Genomic DNA, 13932 nt, shown 5'->3' with positions numbered 1-13932 from the left:
TTTGGTATTTGCCCTAACACTACATAGCTGATTCAAATTATCAAAGCCTGATGATTAGTTGATTATTTGAATCAGCTGTGTAGTGCTAGGGCAGAAACCAAAATGTGCACAGTCCCGAGGACTCAGTCTGAGAAACCCAGTCTTAGAGACTTACCCAGCAAGACTCAGCTTTAATCGCAGCTAAAGTTTTTTCTACAAATCTTTGACTCAGGGGTGTGAATACTTATGTAAGTGAGATATGTATGTATTTTATTTTCAAAGAAAATTCAACAATTTCTAAAAACATGTTTTCACATTTTCATTAAGGGGTGTTGTGTGTAGATGGGTGACATTTCATTTTATTTCATGAATTTAGAATTCAGGCTGTAACACAACAAAATGTGAAATAGGTCAAGGGGTATGAATACTCTCTGATGGCACTGTAAATGTAAAAACAGAAATACAACTGAAAAAATATACACAAAAACATGAAGAAGGGTGTTTGCCAAATAATTGTCATTTGTATTACAGATATATCATTTGGTCTTTGCATGAATTGATAGAAATGTCCCCTTTCACTCACAAGACACATTACTTATATATGTTTTGTTTAACCAGCACTGAAAATCTGAAAGCTCTTCAACCAGAAAATCAGGTTGTGCACAATCTCTTTTAGAGTCAGTTATTCTGACCTTTTATATTAACACATTCCAAGCAAAGATGTTAAATTATTCATGACTTATGCTTTACTCACCATCTCCACGAGCACACTGTGGGCAATAACAACAGTGAATAAATGACTGCATTAGTGCAATTTATTTACACATTTCAGCATCAATCAGAGCTATTGTGGCCTACAACAATTAGTTACATCCTCACATGATACAACCCTTTACAGACCACTGGGCCAAAAGGGCCTGATTCTTTTTTTAACCCTGCTTGGTGCTCATGCAATTTCTACTGCCATCTTCTTTCAAAAGTGTTCACAATTTAGTTAAACTCCAGAGACAGTATATGATAAAACCGACTGCATGACCTTTGTTTTTATATTTTTGTCTTGCCAAAAAATAATCAATAGGTTATTCATACAATTTTTATTTTTGTCTGAATAAAATATGTAGCATTGTACAAAGCATTGATTTCTGAACGTGGAGGGGAAAAGGCTTAATAAAGTGCCAATCTATGCTCTAATTCTCTTAGGGTAGGAAGTAATTAAATGCATATTGAATGCGTAGGTTATCTAGCTAAAGTCATCTAACCTTACAGTCAGCTAGCTCCGCAGTCTGCATACCTAACGCCATATGCAAATAAAAATCACACACTCTCTGCTCTCTCTCCTGCCACTAGTTGGTCCGAAGTAGTAGCCACAGTATGTGCGTACTGTGCTGGCTGGAGCCCCAGTGTGTAGAGCTGTGCCACTCTGTCAGGGCTGGGCTGTGCTCCAGGTGTCTACAGAGGCCTCCTGTCTGTCTGGTCGCCTGACCCACACTGGCACCTTCCATATGTGCCCTTCCTGACACCTTCTGTCACTGTCACACCGCACACCCTGCATCCTATGCTGGCTAGCCTAGCAGCCTCTCTCTGCCCACTTCCCTCTACTACTGAATGCTGGACACATTAGCAGCACCGAAGCACAACAGAGGCGTGGAAAACACCCCCTTTATTTCGAGCTGTAGTTTAGAAAGCATGAATATAAAAGCCAGGCATAAGAGGAATGAAGAATCAAGAGTGTCAAATTTGAACTTAATGGGCTATTTTCATGGTTTTAGCTTGCTTTCATTTAGTTGTGGTGGCATTGGACAAAGTCGCTAAATTGGACAGAGCATAAACAATTCTTGGAAGAGGTTTACCTGGCTGGCTCTACACCAGTGTTCCTCAGCAATGCCCATTGGAGCAGCCAAGCTGTCCCTAGTGGCCTGGTTACAGTTTGTTCCTAGTGGCCTGGTTACACTTTGTTCCTAGTGGCCTGGTTACAGTTCATTCCTAGTGGCCTGGTTACACTTTGTTCCTAGTGGCCTGGTTACAGTTTGTTCTTAGTCAACTGGTTACAGTTAGTTTCTAGTGGCCTGATTACAGTTTGTTCTTAGTGAACTGGTTACAGTTAGTTTCTAGTGGTCTGGTTACAGTTTGTTCTTAGTGAACTGGTTACAGTTAGTTTCTAGTGGCCTGGTTACAGTTTGTTTCTAGTGGCCTGGTTACAGTTCATTCCTAGTGGCCTGGTTACAGTTAATTCCCAGTGGCCTGGTTACAGTTTGTTCCTAGTGGCCTGGTTACACTTTGTTCCTAGTGGCCTGGTTACAGTTCATTCCTAGTGGCCTGGTTACAGTTCATTCCTAGTGGCCTGGTTACACTTTGTTCCTAGTGGCCTGGTTACAGTTTGTTCTTAGTGAACTGGTTACAGTTAGTTTCTAGTGGCCTGGTTACAGTTTGTTCCTAGTGGCCTGATTACAGTTTATTTCTAGTGGCCTGGTTACAGTTTGTTCCTTGTGGCCTGGTTACAGTTCATTCCTGGTGGCCTGGTTACAGTTTGTTCCTAGTGGCCTGGTTACAGTTTGTTCCTAGTGGCCTGGTTACAGTTTGTTCCTAGTGGCCTGGTTACAGTTCATTCCTAATGGCCTGGTTACAGTTTGTTCCTAGTGGCCTGGTTACAGTTTGTTCCTAGTGGCCTGGTTACAGTTCGTTCCTAATGGCCTGGTTACAGTTTGTTCCTAGTGGTCTGGTTACAGTTTGTTCCTAGTGGCCTGTTTACAGTTCGTTCCTAATGGCCTGGTTACAGTTACTTTCTAGTGGCCTGATTACAGTTTGTTTCTAGTGGCCTGGTTACAGTTTGTTCCTAGTGGCCTGGTTACAGTTTGTTCTTAGTGGCCTGGTTACAGTTCATTCCTAGTGGCCTGGTTACAGTTAATTCCCAGTGGCCTGGTTACAGTTTGTTCCTAGTGGCCTGGTTACACTTTGTTCCTAGTGGCCTGGTTACAGTTCATTCCTAGTGGCCTGGTTAAACTTTGTTCCTAGTGGCCTGGTTACAGTTTGTTCTTAGTGAACTGGTTACAGTTAGTTTCTAGTGGCCTGGTTACAGTTTGTTCCTAGTGGCCTGGTTACAGTTAATTCCCAGTGGCCTGGTTACAGTTTGTTCCTAGTGGCCTGATTACAGTTTGTTTCTAGTGGCCTGGTTACAGTTTGTTCCTAGTTGCCTGCTTACAGTTCATTCCTAATGGCCTGGTTACAGTTTGTTCCTAGTGGTCTGGTTACAGTTTGTTCCTAGTGGCCTGGTTACAGTTTGTTCCTAATGGCCTGGTTTTTAGTTTGTTCCTAGTGGTCTGGTTACAGTTTGTTCCTAGTGGCCTGGTTACAGTTCGTTCCTAATGGCCTGGTTACAGTTTGTTCCTAGTGGCCTGGTTACAGTTAATTCCCAGTGGCCTGGTTACAGTTAGTTTCTAGTGGCCTGATTACAGTTTGTTTCTAGTGGCCTGGTTACAGTTCATTCCTAATGGCCTGGTTACAGTTTGTTCCTAGTGGTCTGGTTACAGCTTGTTCGTAGTGGTCTGGTTACAGTTTGTTCCTAGTGGCCTGGTTACAGTTAATTCCTAGTGGCCTGGTTACAGTTTGTTCCTAGTGGCCTGGTTACACTTTGTTCCTAGTGGCCTGGTTACAGTTAATTCCCAGTGGCCTGGTTACAGTTAGTTTCTAGTGGCCGGGTTACAGTTTGTTCCTAGTGGCCTGGTTACAGTTCGTTCCTAGTGGCCTGGTTACAGTATGTTCCTAGTGGCCTGGTTACAGTTCATTCCTAGTGGCCTGGTTACACTTTGTTCCTAGTGGCCTGGTTACAGTTTGTTTCTAATTGGCTGGTTACAGTTTGTTCCTAGTGGCCTGGTTACAGTTTGTTTCTAATTGGCTGGTTACAGTTTGTTCCTAGTGGTCTGGTTACAGTTCGTTCCTAATGGCCTGGTTACACTTTGTTCCTAGTGGCCTGGTTACACTTTGTTCCTAGTGGCCTGGTTACAGTTTGTTTCTAATTGGCTGGTTACACTTTGTTCCTAGTGGCCTGGTTACAGTTTGTTTCTAATTGGCTGGTTACAGTTTGTTCCTAGTGGCCTGGTTACAGTTTGTTTCTAATTGGCTGGTTACAGTTTGTTCCTAGTGGTCTGGTTACAGTTCGTTCCTAATGGCCTGGTTACACTTTGTTCCTAGTGGCCTGGTTACACTTTGTTCCTAGTGGCCTGGTTACAGTTTGTTTCTAATTGGCTGGTTACAGTTTGCCCTGGAAATTTAGGGGATAATTAAGTGGTAAATCTTCCCCAACTGTATGATAGTGGTGCGCCAGATTACAGCAGCCACCCATGAGCTGAGTAATGGGATTCAGTCCCACAATGAGCTGCTCACCCGATAAGAAACCAATTCAGTCGGTCTCCTTCCTCCTTGTATTAGCAGCAGCTTCCCTGGCTCACCTTGGGCTAATGATACGCCTAAACAAACATGTCCTCTACAATTTAATAGAGCTACACACGGTATAGAACATAGTCAGAAGCATAAATGAGTAAATGGACTATGGAGGACTGATTCATCAACTGCAGGGCTCCATGGAAGTCCCAGGCAGAATGCTAATGGGTTTGATTGAGGGATGAGGGAACATTGTTGCATCGACCATACGTACACTGTAACTATTGATGACCAGGGCAATCACTGTTGAGCAAAACATGACTATCCTAGCACCTACTGTGGAATCAGTGTGATTCACTGCCTGTAAGGCAACACAAAATGGGACACTATCATTGACCATCTATACCATTCATTACCTATTTTGTGATTGGTGTAAAAGACATTCCCAGCAGACATGACTGACACGGTGATAACATGAATTCCTCTCAGAATCACAACATTTATCAGTCACTCATTGAAAGCTCTGGTGTTGGGCTTATGTGTGTTCCTCACTTAATCAAACAGCCCTTCAGTGTGTGTGTGTGTGTGTGTGTGTGTCCGTGCATGTGTGTGTGTGTCGGACCAGAGAAGTGAAGTGGACTTAGACTAGCGGTCTCTGTGTCTTTTAGAGCACAGGACAAAATCACATGCTGCCAGTGAGATGTCAGGGATGTGTCTGGTTAAACACTTAAAGGGGGGTGGTGGGATTTTTGCAACCATTTCATCCCCTAGCAATGATGATGAGAGAGAGAGATTGTGTGTGTTATGAATGATTAACCCCCATTAATCATTATGAAAGAAAGCTAAAGGCTAGCTTTGTCTTCAACCATTTGTCCCCTGTACCCCTAGCCACTCTACATGTGTGTGGGTGTTTTCTGTGCCTTCCCACAGCCCAGGGGTATCATTCCAGCCCCCGAGGAGACAGCCAAAATAAACCATTGATTTTTTTGCTCAATAAGGCCTTGTTAAGGCTGCTCCCGTGCCACACAACAGATGAATCACTAAAGCAGTATTACCCAGGCAAGCAACTCCTGTATTAACATTCCAGCTCTAATAGTGTTACCAGAGGGTTGCAGATAGTATTCTGTGTCTGATGGTGGACTGAGGCATCACTACTCATCTGAGGGCTTGTTTCATCACTGCCCAGCTCTCTTCGTCTCTTGTCCTAACTCATCAAGTCATCGTCACACATTTGTGTCTCACTAAAAAAACTCTCACTCTGTTCCGCCACCCCTCCTCTGCCACAGACGTGCTGCCTCAGAGCCACACCAAATTACCTCTCTCTCCCCCTCTCCCTTTTTTCACTCTCCCTACTTCTCTCTTCTCTCCCTTTCTTTCTGTCTGTCCTTCTCTCGCTCTTTCTCTTTTCATTGTTTATAGGCCCACCATTAAATATTATGGAAAACATTGCGTTGATCATCTCTTTTCAATATTTGATGGAGAAAAGCTGATCATTAGTGAATAGTTCGGTTGTGACTCATCATTATGAGGATTTCTGGGCTATTTATCAAGGCCAAAATCAGAACCCTTTCTGATTTTGTGGGAATTAGTCATATCCTCACAAAACAAGCGTCACTTTATTATGTGACTGACTCTACAGTATGAAAATAAATACTGCACTATTAGGCAACCATGCACGTCCTCAGTCACAGGAAAACTGTTGATGAGCATAACAGAGTGTGGTGGGGGTTACAGTATGTGTAATGTGCTTGTTTGGGGGTGGTGAATGAGAACTTACCCTCGTCTCCTCACACCCCGTTCGTTTCCCCCTCGTCAACAAATTCCAGCAGCCGAGAACGGGAGTCGTTCACATGAGGAACACTTTCACGCCAGTCACATCCAATTTACTTATTTATTTGTTTCTTTCAAGCCCCCAGCACATAGCTTTAGGTTCCAAATGTGTCTGATTAACAAAAATACACACACACACACACACACACACACACACTCACGCACACTCACTTTCTCTCTGTAAGGTAAGGAGGAGGTACGGGGCCGGCACTGCTAATTAGGGGTGACATGATGTTTATGTAACCTCCAAGCTTCCCAAACCAGACACAATTACGGGCCCCTGGTCCCACTGACCCCGGCCCCAGCCCACTGTGGAACCACACAGCACTGCCCCTCTGTCCCAGGCAGGACCCAGGCTGGTCACAGGGCAGGGGGAGGGGGAGAGAGCCAGAGTTCAGTCTCTTTAACAGCTCTCTCTGACGGGAGCTCTGTAGCTGTAATACAAAGTGACGGCCACTTCAGTGCAGAGCCCCCCAATTTCCGCCAGGACTCTATGGCTGGGGCAGGGGTGGCAGACTTGTGGCCCAGTGTGTGAGAGTTAAGGCAGGGGCCTCATTAGAAGGCTTTACTGCACTCTGAGGCCGTCATTACCCCCCGCCACCTCCCACATACACACAAAATAACCACTTACTTCAAAACACACCATCAAAAAGAGGTGGTTCTTTCATTCAAACATCGATTTTAAACACAAGTTATATCAATAACTCAGAGAGATGTTTTTAAGCATTATTATTTGACTGACTACAGGATGCAACCTACAGTACTAGTATTGCACGCTGATTTAAAAACAAATCTGATTCAAATGTGTTGAAATGTGCTGTATGAGGCCCATATAGTGTATCCCACAGAATGCATAACTGTTTCTTCCTTTTCAATACCTTTTATCTTACATGCATCTCTGCAAACTTCCTCGCTTGAATCATAGTGAGTCACATCCACGTAAGAATGTAAGTTGGAGGGAGAAGTTTTATATGTCCACTTTAATAATCCACAGTAACACAGGGCCTTGGGGAGCTCAGTCATAGAAGGCCAGTCAGATGAGAGATGACAGGCACTTACTCATACTGCCAACAGGACACAAAGCCCTGGCATAGATACAGCCTGTAGCCTGTATCCCCGCTCATCAGTGCTCCGGCAGCACAGCCTGGCACACCAAATGATGCGTCTCATACAGACAATTAAAGAGCAAATCAATTCTGCTGCTTGGATTAGATAATGGAGGCGCAGTCATTTACAACCACAAAGCACACAGTGGAAAACATGCACGGCTACCATAGTTACAGTAGACATTGATTGCAGCATGTTTCTCCAAGATCCCACAGATGAAAAAGTTAGGCCAATCACAAACAGACCTGTTTTTCATTAGAGGTTATTATTCACTGAAAATACAATGGCTTCTTACTAATCTTCCCATTACTATTTTGGGTGCAGTTTTTAAGGCAGCTCGTAGAGGGCATGGGGATCATAGTGAATTCAAGGCTTATTACCAAAGACTTCATAAACTTAATAAGTAACACTAGAACTGAGTGGCTGGATGAAGCAAAGGGCCTGAGATGTTAGGACTGTAATCACCACGCAGCAGTCAGGGGAGACAGGAGGGAGTGTCGTGCTCACTAAGCTGAGTTACTCTGTCTGAGAGCCCTGATGAGGTCACACTCTGGGGACCAAGAGGCCATCAAACCCTGCCTGTGATGTCATCAACAATCCTCTCACTCCTGTTTAAGAACAAATATGCATACTTACTACACACTAGAGGAATATGAAACTGCGTCATTGTGCGTGTGTGTGTGTGTGCCTGCGAGAGAGACATAGAGAGCATAAGGAAGAGTGTACTCACCAGCCTGGTTGGTTGTGATGTTGACGGAGGAGTACTGTGGTGAGTAGGGGCTCTGCTCGGAGACCCCATTGACGGCCTGCACCTCGAAGGTGTACTGTGTGTGCGCCAGCAGGTCACTGATGTAAACACGTGGCTCTGTCAGACCCAGCTGGCGGGGTACAAACTGGACATTGTCCCCACAGCGCGTGCAGCCTCCCCGGCCACCTCCACAGCTCTTACAGATGATGTTGAAGACCACGTCCTCACGGCCACCTGACTCTCTAGGAGGCTGCCACTCCAGTATCAGAGACGTCTCATTCACGATAGACAGAACGTTCTGAGGAGCCGATGGCACCGCTGGAAACACACAGACAATAGACAGTCAACTGAGATGGTTTCTGTTTGGAATGTGAGAAGCATTTACAGTGGTCTCATACACTACATGACCAAAAGAATGTGGTCGCCTGCTCGTCGAAACATTTCATTCCTAAATCATGGGCATTCATTTGAAGTTTGTCCCCCCTTTGCTGCTATAACAGCCTCCACTCTTCTGGGAAGGCTTTCCACTAGATGTTGGAACATGTCTGTTGAGACTTGCTTCCATTCAGCCACAAGAGCATTAGTGAGGTCGGGCACTGATGTTGGATGATTAGGCCTGGCTCACAGTCGGCGTTCCAATTCATCCCAAAGGTGTTTGATGGGGTTCCACACACACATTCTTCCACACTGATCTCGACAAACAATTTCTGTAGGACCTCGATTTATTCACGGGGGCATTGCCATACTAAACAGGAAAGGGCCTTCCCCAAACTGTTGCCACAAAGTTGGATGCACAGAATCATCTAGAATGCCATTGTATGCTGTAGGATTAGGATTTCCCTTCACTGGAACTAAGGGGCCTAGCCCGAACCATAAAAAAACACCCCAGACCATTATTCCTCCTCCACCAAACATTACAGTTGGCACTATGCATTCTGGCAGGTAGTGTTCTCCTGGCATCTGCCAAATGCAGATTTGTCCATTGGACTGCCAAATGGTGAAGCGTGATTCATCACTCTAGAGAATGCGTTTCCACTGCTGCAGAGTCTAATGGCGGCGAGCTTTACACCACTCCAGGCGACACTTGGCATTGCGCATGGTGATCTTAGGCTTGTGTGCAGCTGCTCGGCCATGGAAACCCATTTCATGAAGCTCCAGACAAACTGTTACTGCGCTGACGTTGCGTCCAGGGGCAGTTTGGAACGCAGTAGTAAGTGCTGCAATTGAGGACAGACATGCTATGCGCTTCAGCACCCGGCGGTACCGTTCTGTGAGCTTGTGTGGCCTTCCACTTTGCGGCTGTGCCATTTTTGCTCCTAGATGTTTCCACTTCACAATAACAGCACTTACAGCTGATCAGGCCAGCTCCAGCAAGGCAGAACTTTTACGAACTGACTTGTTGGTAAGGTGGCATCCTATGACGGTGCCATGTTGAAAGTCACTGAGCTTTTCAGTAAGGCCATTCTACTGCCAATGTTTGTCTATGAAGATTGCATGGCTGTGTGCTCTATTTTATACACCTGGCAGCAACGGGTGTGGCTGAAATAGCCGAATCCACTAATTTGATGTGGTATCCGTACTTTTGTATATATAGTGTATGTGGAGTGTGGTTTGTCTACAGATTTAAGGTGTAAGAAAAACTAATGGACTCAATGTACTCTAGTTAGTTCAAAATAACTACTTCATGACATTTAATTCAGATGTTGGCAGGGGAATTAGGTTTCCTGTGTCCTTGGAGTTCTTGAGGGTAGGAATACCAGAACTAGTATCACCCTACTCAAATAACCCTTTCACTGGAGGAGAGAGAACCCACACTCCTACAAATACAGTATAGTCTCTTTGAGGTCTTTGCCTGGTATGCTCAACTAAATCCTTCCCCCAGGAAGCCCATTTAAACACACTGGACATCAACATGAAGATAGGATGACTTCATGTCCATGTTGTCACATATTTGTATCAATCTGTTGGTTATGTATAGCAGAGCATCATATGTACTGCAGGACAGAGAAAGTGACTGTTGCTCATACACAACCACTACTTATAGAGGCATTATTGGTTGAAAGTAACATTCCCCATGGCATCACATTTGACTGACAGCCCAAACAAACACACAATGAGTACTGTTTATCTTTTACGGGCATGTGCAGCTAATTAGGGAGGATGCCCTCTCCAGGGCTAATGAGATAAACAACAAAATTCCCCCTGCCCATAAAGTCGTAAACCTGAATTGATCACTTATTTAACCGCCCTTTTAATTGGCTCCCATTAACAGACCTCCAGGCCTGGAGCAATGCCCATTGAAGCCCTCTGTGTCTCTCTCTCTCTCTCTCTCTCTCTCTCTCTCTCTCTCTCTCTCACGCAAAACAGCCTCCTAAACATCGTCTCTTTCCTGGGGAGGGCTGGAATGGGCGGCTAATGGCCCCTGTTAGCTTGAGGGCCACTCAGATGGGCCTGTTTCCCTCTTTTAATCATCCCGGGCCCGCTGCGTTTAATACCAGCGACGTGACGCTGCTTTCTCATTCACAACAGCTGCTCTGTTCCCAGAGCCGGGCTTATGCAAATCTCCTTTGTTGGAGGCGCTCAAATATTTCTGTCCCTCTCCCTTTCACAGAGGAGGGAAGGAGAAAAAAATCAGCCACGGTTGTGAAAGGAGCTCTCTCTCTCTCTCTCTCTCTCTCTCTCCCTCTCTCTCTCAGCACACTATATATACTGCCTATTCCTCTCTCTCCCTCTCTGTGTTCATGTCTTCCCCTTAATCTTTATCCCGCCTGTGTTCTCTTTCTCTTTTCTTAGACCCTCCGTTAACCACAAATTCAAATGGCTTCATTGGCATGACAAGAGGAATCTAGGCCTAGTCTATTCTCCCTGTCTGTCCCACTACAATGCTGCATGGCCTGGCCCAGTAACCTCTGCTCTGGCTGAGGGCAGTAGGGCTCTGTGATGTGAGGTGGGTAGGCTGGCCTATGTGTTTTGGGCCAGACCTGTTGGCAGTGCTGGGTGTATGTGAGGGACTGCTCTCTGACAGGCCTCTGTTTCTGCTCAGAGAGGCTCTGGTGTCCTTTGATCTTTGATTCCTCTCAGTTCCTCAGGACCAGGGTGTGAAATTAAAAGAGTGTGTGTGTGTGTGTGTGTGTGTGTGTGTGTGTGTGTGTGTGTGTGTGTGTGTGTGTGTGTGTGTGTTGGTCGATAGTACATACTTGTGCATGGCATCTGGAAGGGATCTGAGTCAGTGCGATAGTAACCGTTGCGGCACACACAGTTAGTGGCTCCTTCGTTGGTGGTGCGGCTGTTGATTGGACACTGCATGCAGGATACATCACCCTGTATAGGCTTGAAGAAGCCCGATGGACAAGCTGGGATAAAAACAGAAGAGAGGGAGAGACGAGATATTAACATATCCCCATTTACATACTGTATTTCATGTTTGGTCAGTTTTATTCCCTGTTTGGCTTCATCTCACTTTACGAGACATGTGGTCCAGAGACCACAATGCAAAAGAGACTAACACAGATCACAGTTGAGCATGAATATACATTAGTGCAACCTCCTCGCATGTGAGGGTTTCTCTGTGGAGATAACAACAGACAACATAACATGTACAGTACTGTGTTTAACTTTAATTATTTAGCATGCTCACAGCACACTAATTGCCTGAGACCCTCTGGAGTGGTCTACTTCCTGTTAAGTGCTCTTTAAAGATCCTCTACTCTTGCTGGGAGAGTGGCAGGAAAACTTACAGCCATGGTTAGGGGTGGTGATCACACACTACTGCATCAAAACTGTGTGTGTGTGTGTGTGTGTGTGTGTGTGTGTGTGTGTGTGTGTGTGTGTGTGTGTGTGTGTGTGTGTGTGTGTGTGTGTGTGCATGGGTACGCATGTAAAAAAAAAAAAAGCAGTCAAGCACTACCATTTACAGTGAAACTCACTCTCCCTGATATCCTCTTCATCCTTACCTCAGTTACCCCCCACTCCTGCCCCCACTCCCGCCACACACACACACACAGCGGAACCCTTCCCAGAATGCACAGCAGCCCCTGCTCAAGGACCATGTCAAGAGCTGTTTTTGTACTGGGGCCAAACCAGCTGAGGTTGGTATAGCTTGAGATAATCACCACCCACCTCCCTCCCTGTCTCCCCATCCGTAAAAGGAGGAAATGGAGTAGTGTGGGGACTCGCTACGAGCTAAAGTCACACATGAAAAATTCACACACAGGAGGTGCCACACTTATGAATGACCTTCACACAGTTATGAATGTCCTTATGCCAATGCTACCTGAGAGCTATCCTGTGATACATTATGTAACACTGGGATAAAAAAAAAAAACATCTGGAGGGATCCTTATCCTGTTGAATACTCTGCACCATAACCCATCTCACAAACTCTCACTATGTTCCATATCTAGGAATAATAAAACCGTCATTTCCCTATCATCCCTGGTCTGAGCTGCCAATTACAGCTGGATTAAAGTGTGTGTCATATGGAAACGTCTGCAGCTGGAACTTTATTTGGAGAAGGTCAAATCACAAGGCAGGATAAGTCTGGGTTCAATCCCACTGTTTATACTAGGAAGACAGATACCAGTTCCCAGTGACCATGCTGGAACACCATGCTGGAGCACCATGCTGGAGCACCATGCTGGAGCACCATGCTAGAGCACCATGCTGGAACACCATGCTGGAACACCATGCTGGAGCACAATGCTGGAGCACCATGCTGGAACACCATGCTGGAGCAGGATTACTGCTCTTTTCCAATCCCAACTCCCCACAAACTCCCTGGAAAACACATCTCAATCATCATCCTCTGTCCAAAACTGCTGCACACACTAGAGCACTGCTGTGCTTTAGTAGCCCAATCCCTGGCCCTGGCCCATCAAACTCAGATTCCTTAGAAAAAAAGTGTCACACAAACAGAGCAACATTTTCAGTGAGGCTGATGCATCCTGTGGAAAGATCATTGTCATAAACATCAGTCACAGGAAGTAGTATTGGGGATAAAATGGAGGAAACCTGATCAAGCTCTTCAATAAATATTAGTCTCAATATATTTTTCTTCTCCTGTGATTGATGGTGGAAAGCGACCTGGTACAGAGTGAAACATGAGGCCGGCACATTCACACTGCCAGTCACCAGAGTCACTGAATGAGGCCCCAGCTACAGATCTGTGGATTGGGACTGAGACTAAAGAACACAGTGGTCTATGGCAGTGAAGAGCTCAGAGGAGCGCCACCAAAGAAAATAGCAGAAAGAGCCAGGGAGAGGGAAAAGAGAAGAGGTGGAGCAGAGGAGAGAAGAAGAGAAAGACAGAAGGCAGTAGGCGGCGCTTAGGATTGAGTAATGGGTGTTTAGGGCAAGCATGTTTTATATGGAAGAGGGAGTTGGGAAGGGGGAACAGTGTCAACAACTAGGCCTATTGTCTATTGTTTGGTAGCCGGATATGGCCAGGTATCGCTTTTTCTGTCTTTATTGTTCCTACTGTCCTCTAGCATCCATGACAGAGATAGAAAGACTGACAGACAAAGACACAGACAGACTGACAGACAGAGAAACAGACAGACCAGGCTGTGTTAGATGTGGGGCTCAGCTTGTCACCACCAGGGCCTTATATTTTTTTTTTTGGGGGGGGGGGATTCCACCAGTCTTTCAAGAGGCTGTGTTGGAGGGCTGGGGAGCTGCTCGGTGTCAGATGTACCCTGCGGACGAGTACATAGCTCTGATTAAAAAGCAGATCAGCACTTTGATTCCCTCCTCACTCAGATTGGTGGTGTTGAGCTGTTTGATCACAATCTCCCTCAACTCGCTCAGTCAACATGCAATGGCTAAAGCCTTATTATGATGCAGCTTCAGACATCCCTCTGGCAAGGGGAGGTAATAATGAGGGGAATATTCAT

General features: G+C 45.5%; 1 protein-coding gene across 16 annotated transcripts in view; it reads right to left on the bottom strand.

Moving 5' to 3' along the window:
• LOC110528000 (ephrin type-B receptor 2) overlaps window positions 1-13932 on the bottom strand; it is a 161146-nt gene that overhangs the window by 30256 nt on the left and 116958 nt on the right. For all 16 annotated transcript variants that reach the window (XM_036983538.2, XM_036983543.2, XM_090241208.1 and 13 more), the window contains exons 4-5: window positions 11239-11394; window positions 8024-8359 (exon numbers count right to left, since the gene is read on the bottom strand). In XM_036983538.2, the coding sequence (XP_036839433.1) occupies window positions 8024-8359; window positions 11239-11394 (492 nt within the window). The remainder of the gene's footprint in view (window positions 1-8023; window positions 8360-11238; window positions 11395-13932) is intronic.

Source organism: Oncorhynchus mykiss, chromosome 7 (genome assembly GCF_057628025.1).
Source record: "Oncorhynchus mykiss isolate SJ-2025 chromosome 7, ASM5762802v1, whole genome shotgun sequence".
Taxonomy (NCBI): domain Eukaryota; kingdom Metazoa; phylum Chordata; class Actinopteri; order Salmoniformes; family Salmonidae; genus Oncorhynchus; species Oncorhynchus mykiss.
Note: the sequence above shows the minus strand (reverse complement) of the source record. Positions and strands in the feature narration are given on the sequence as shown.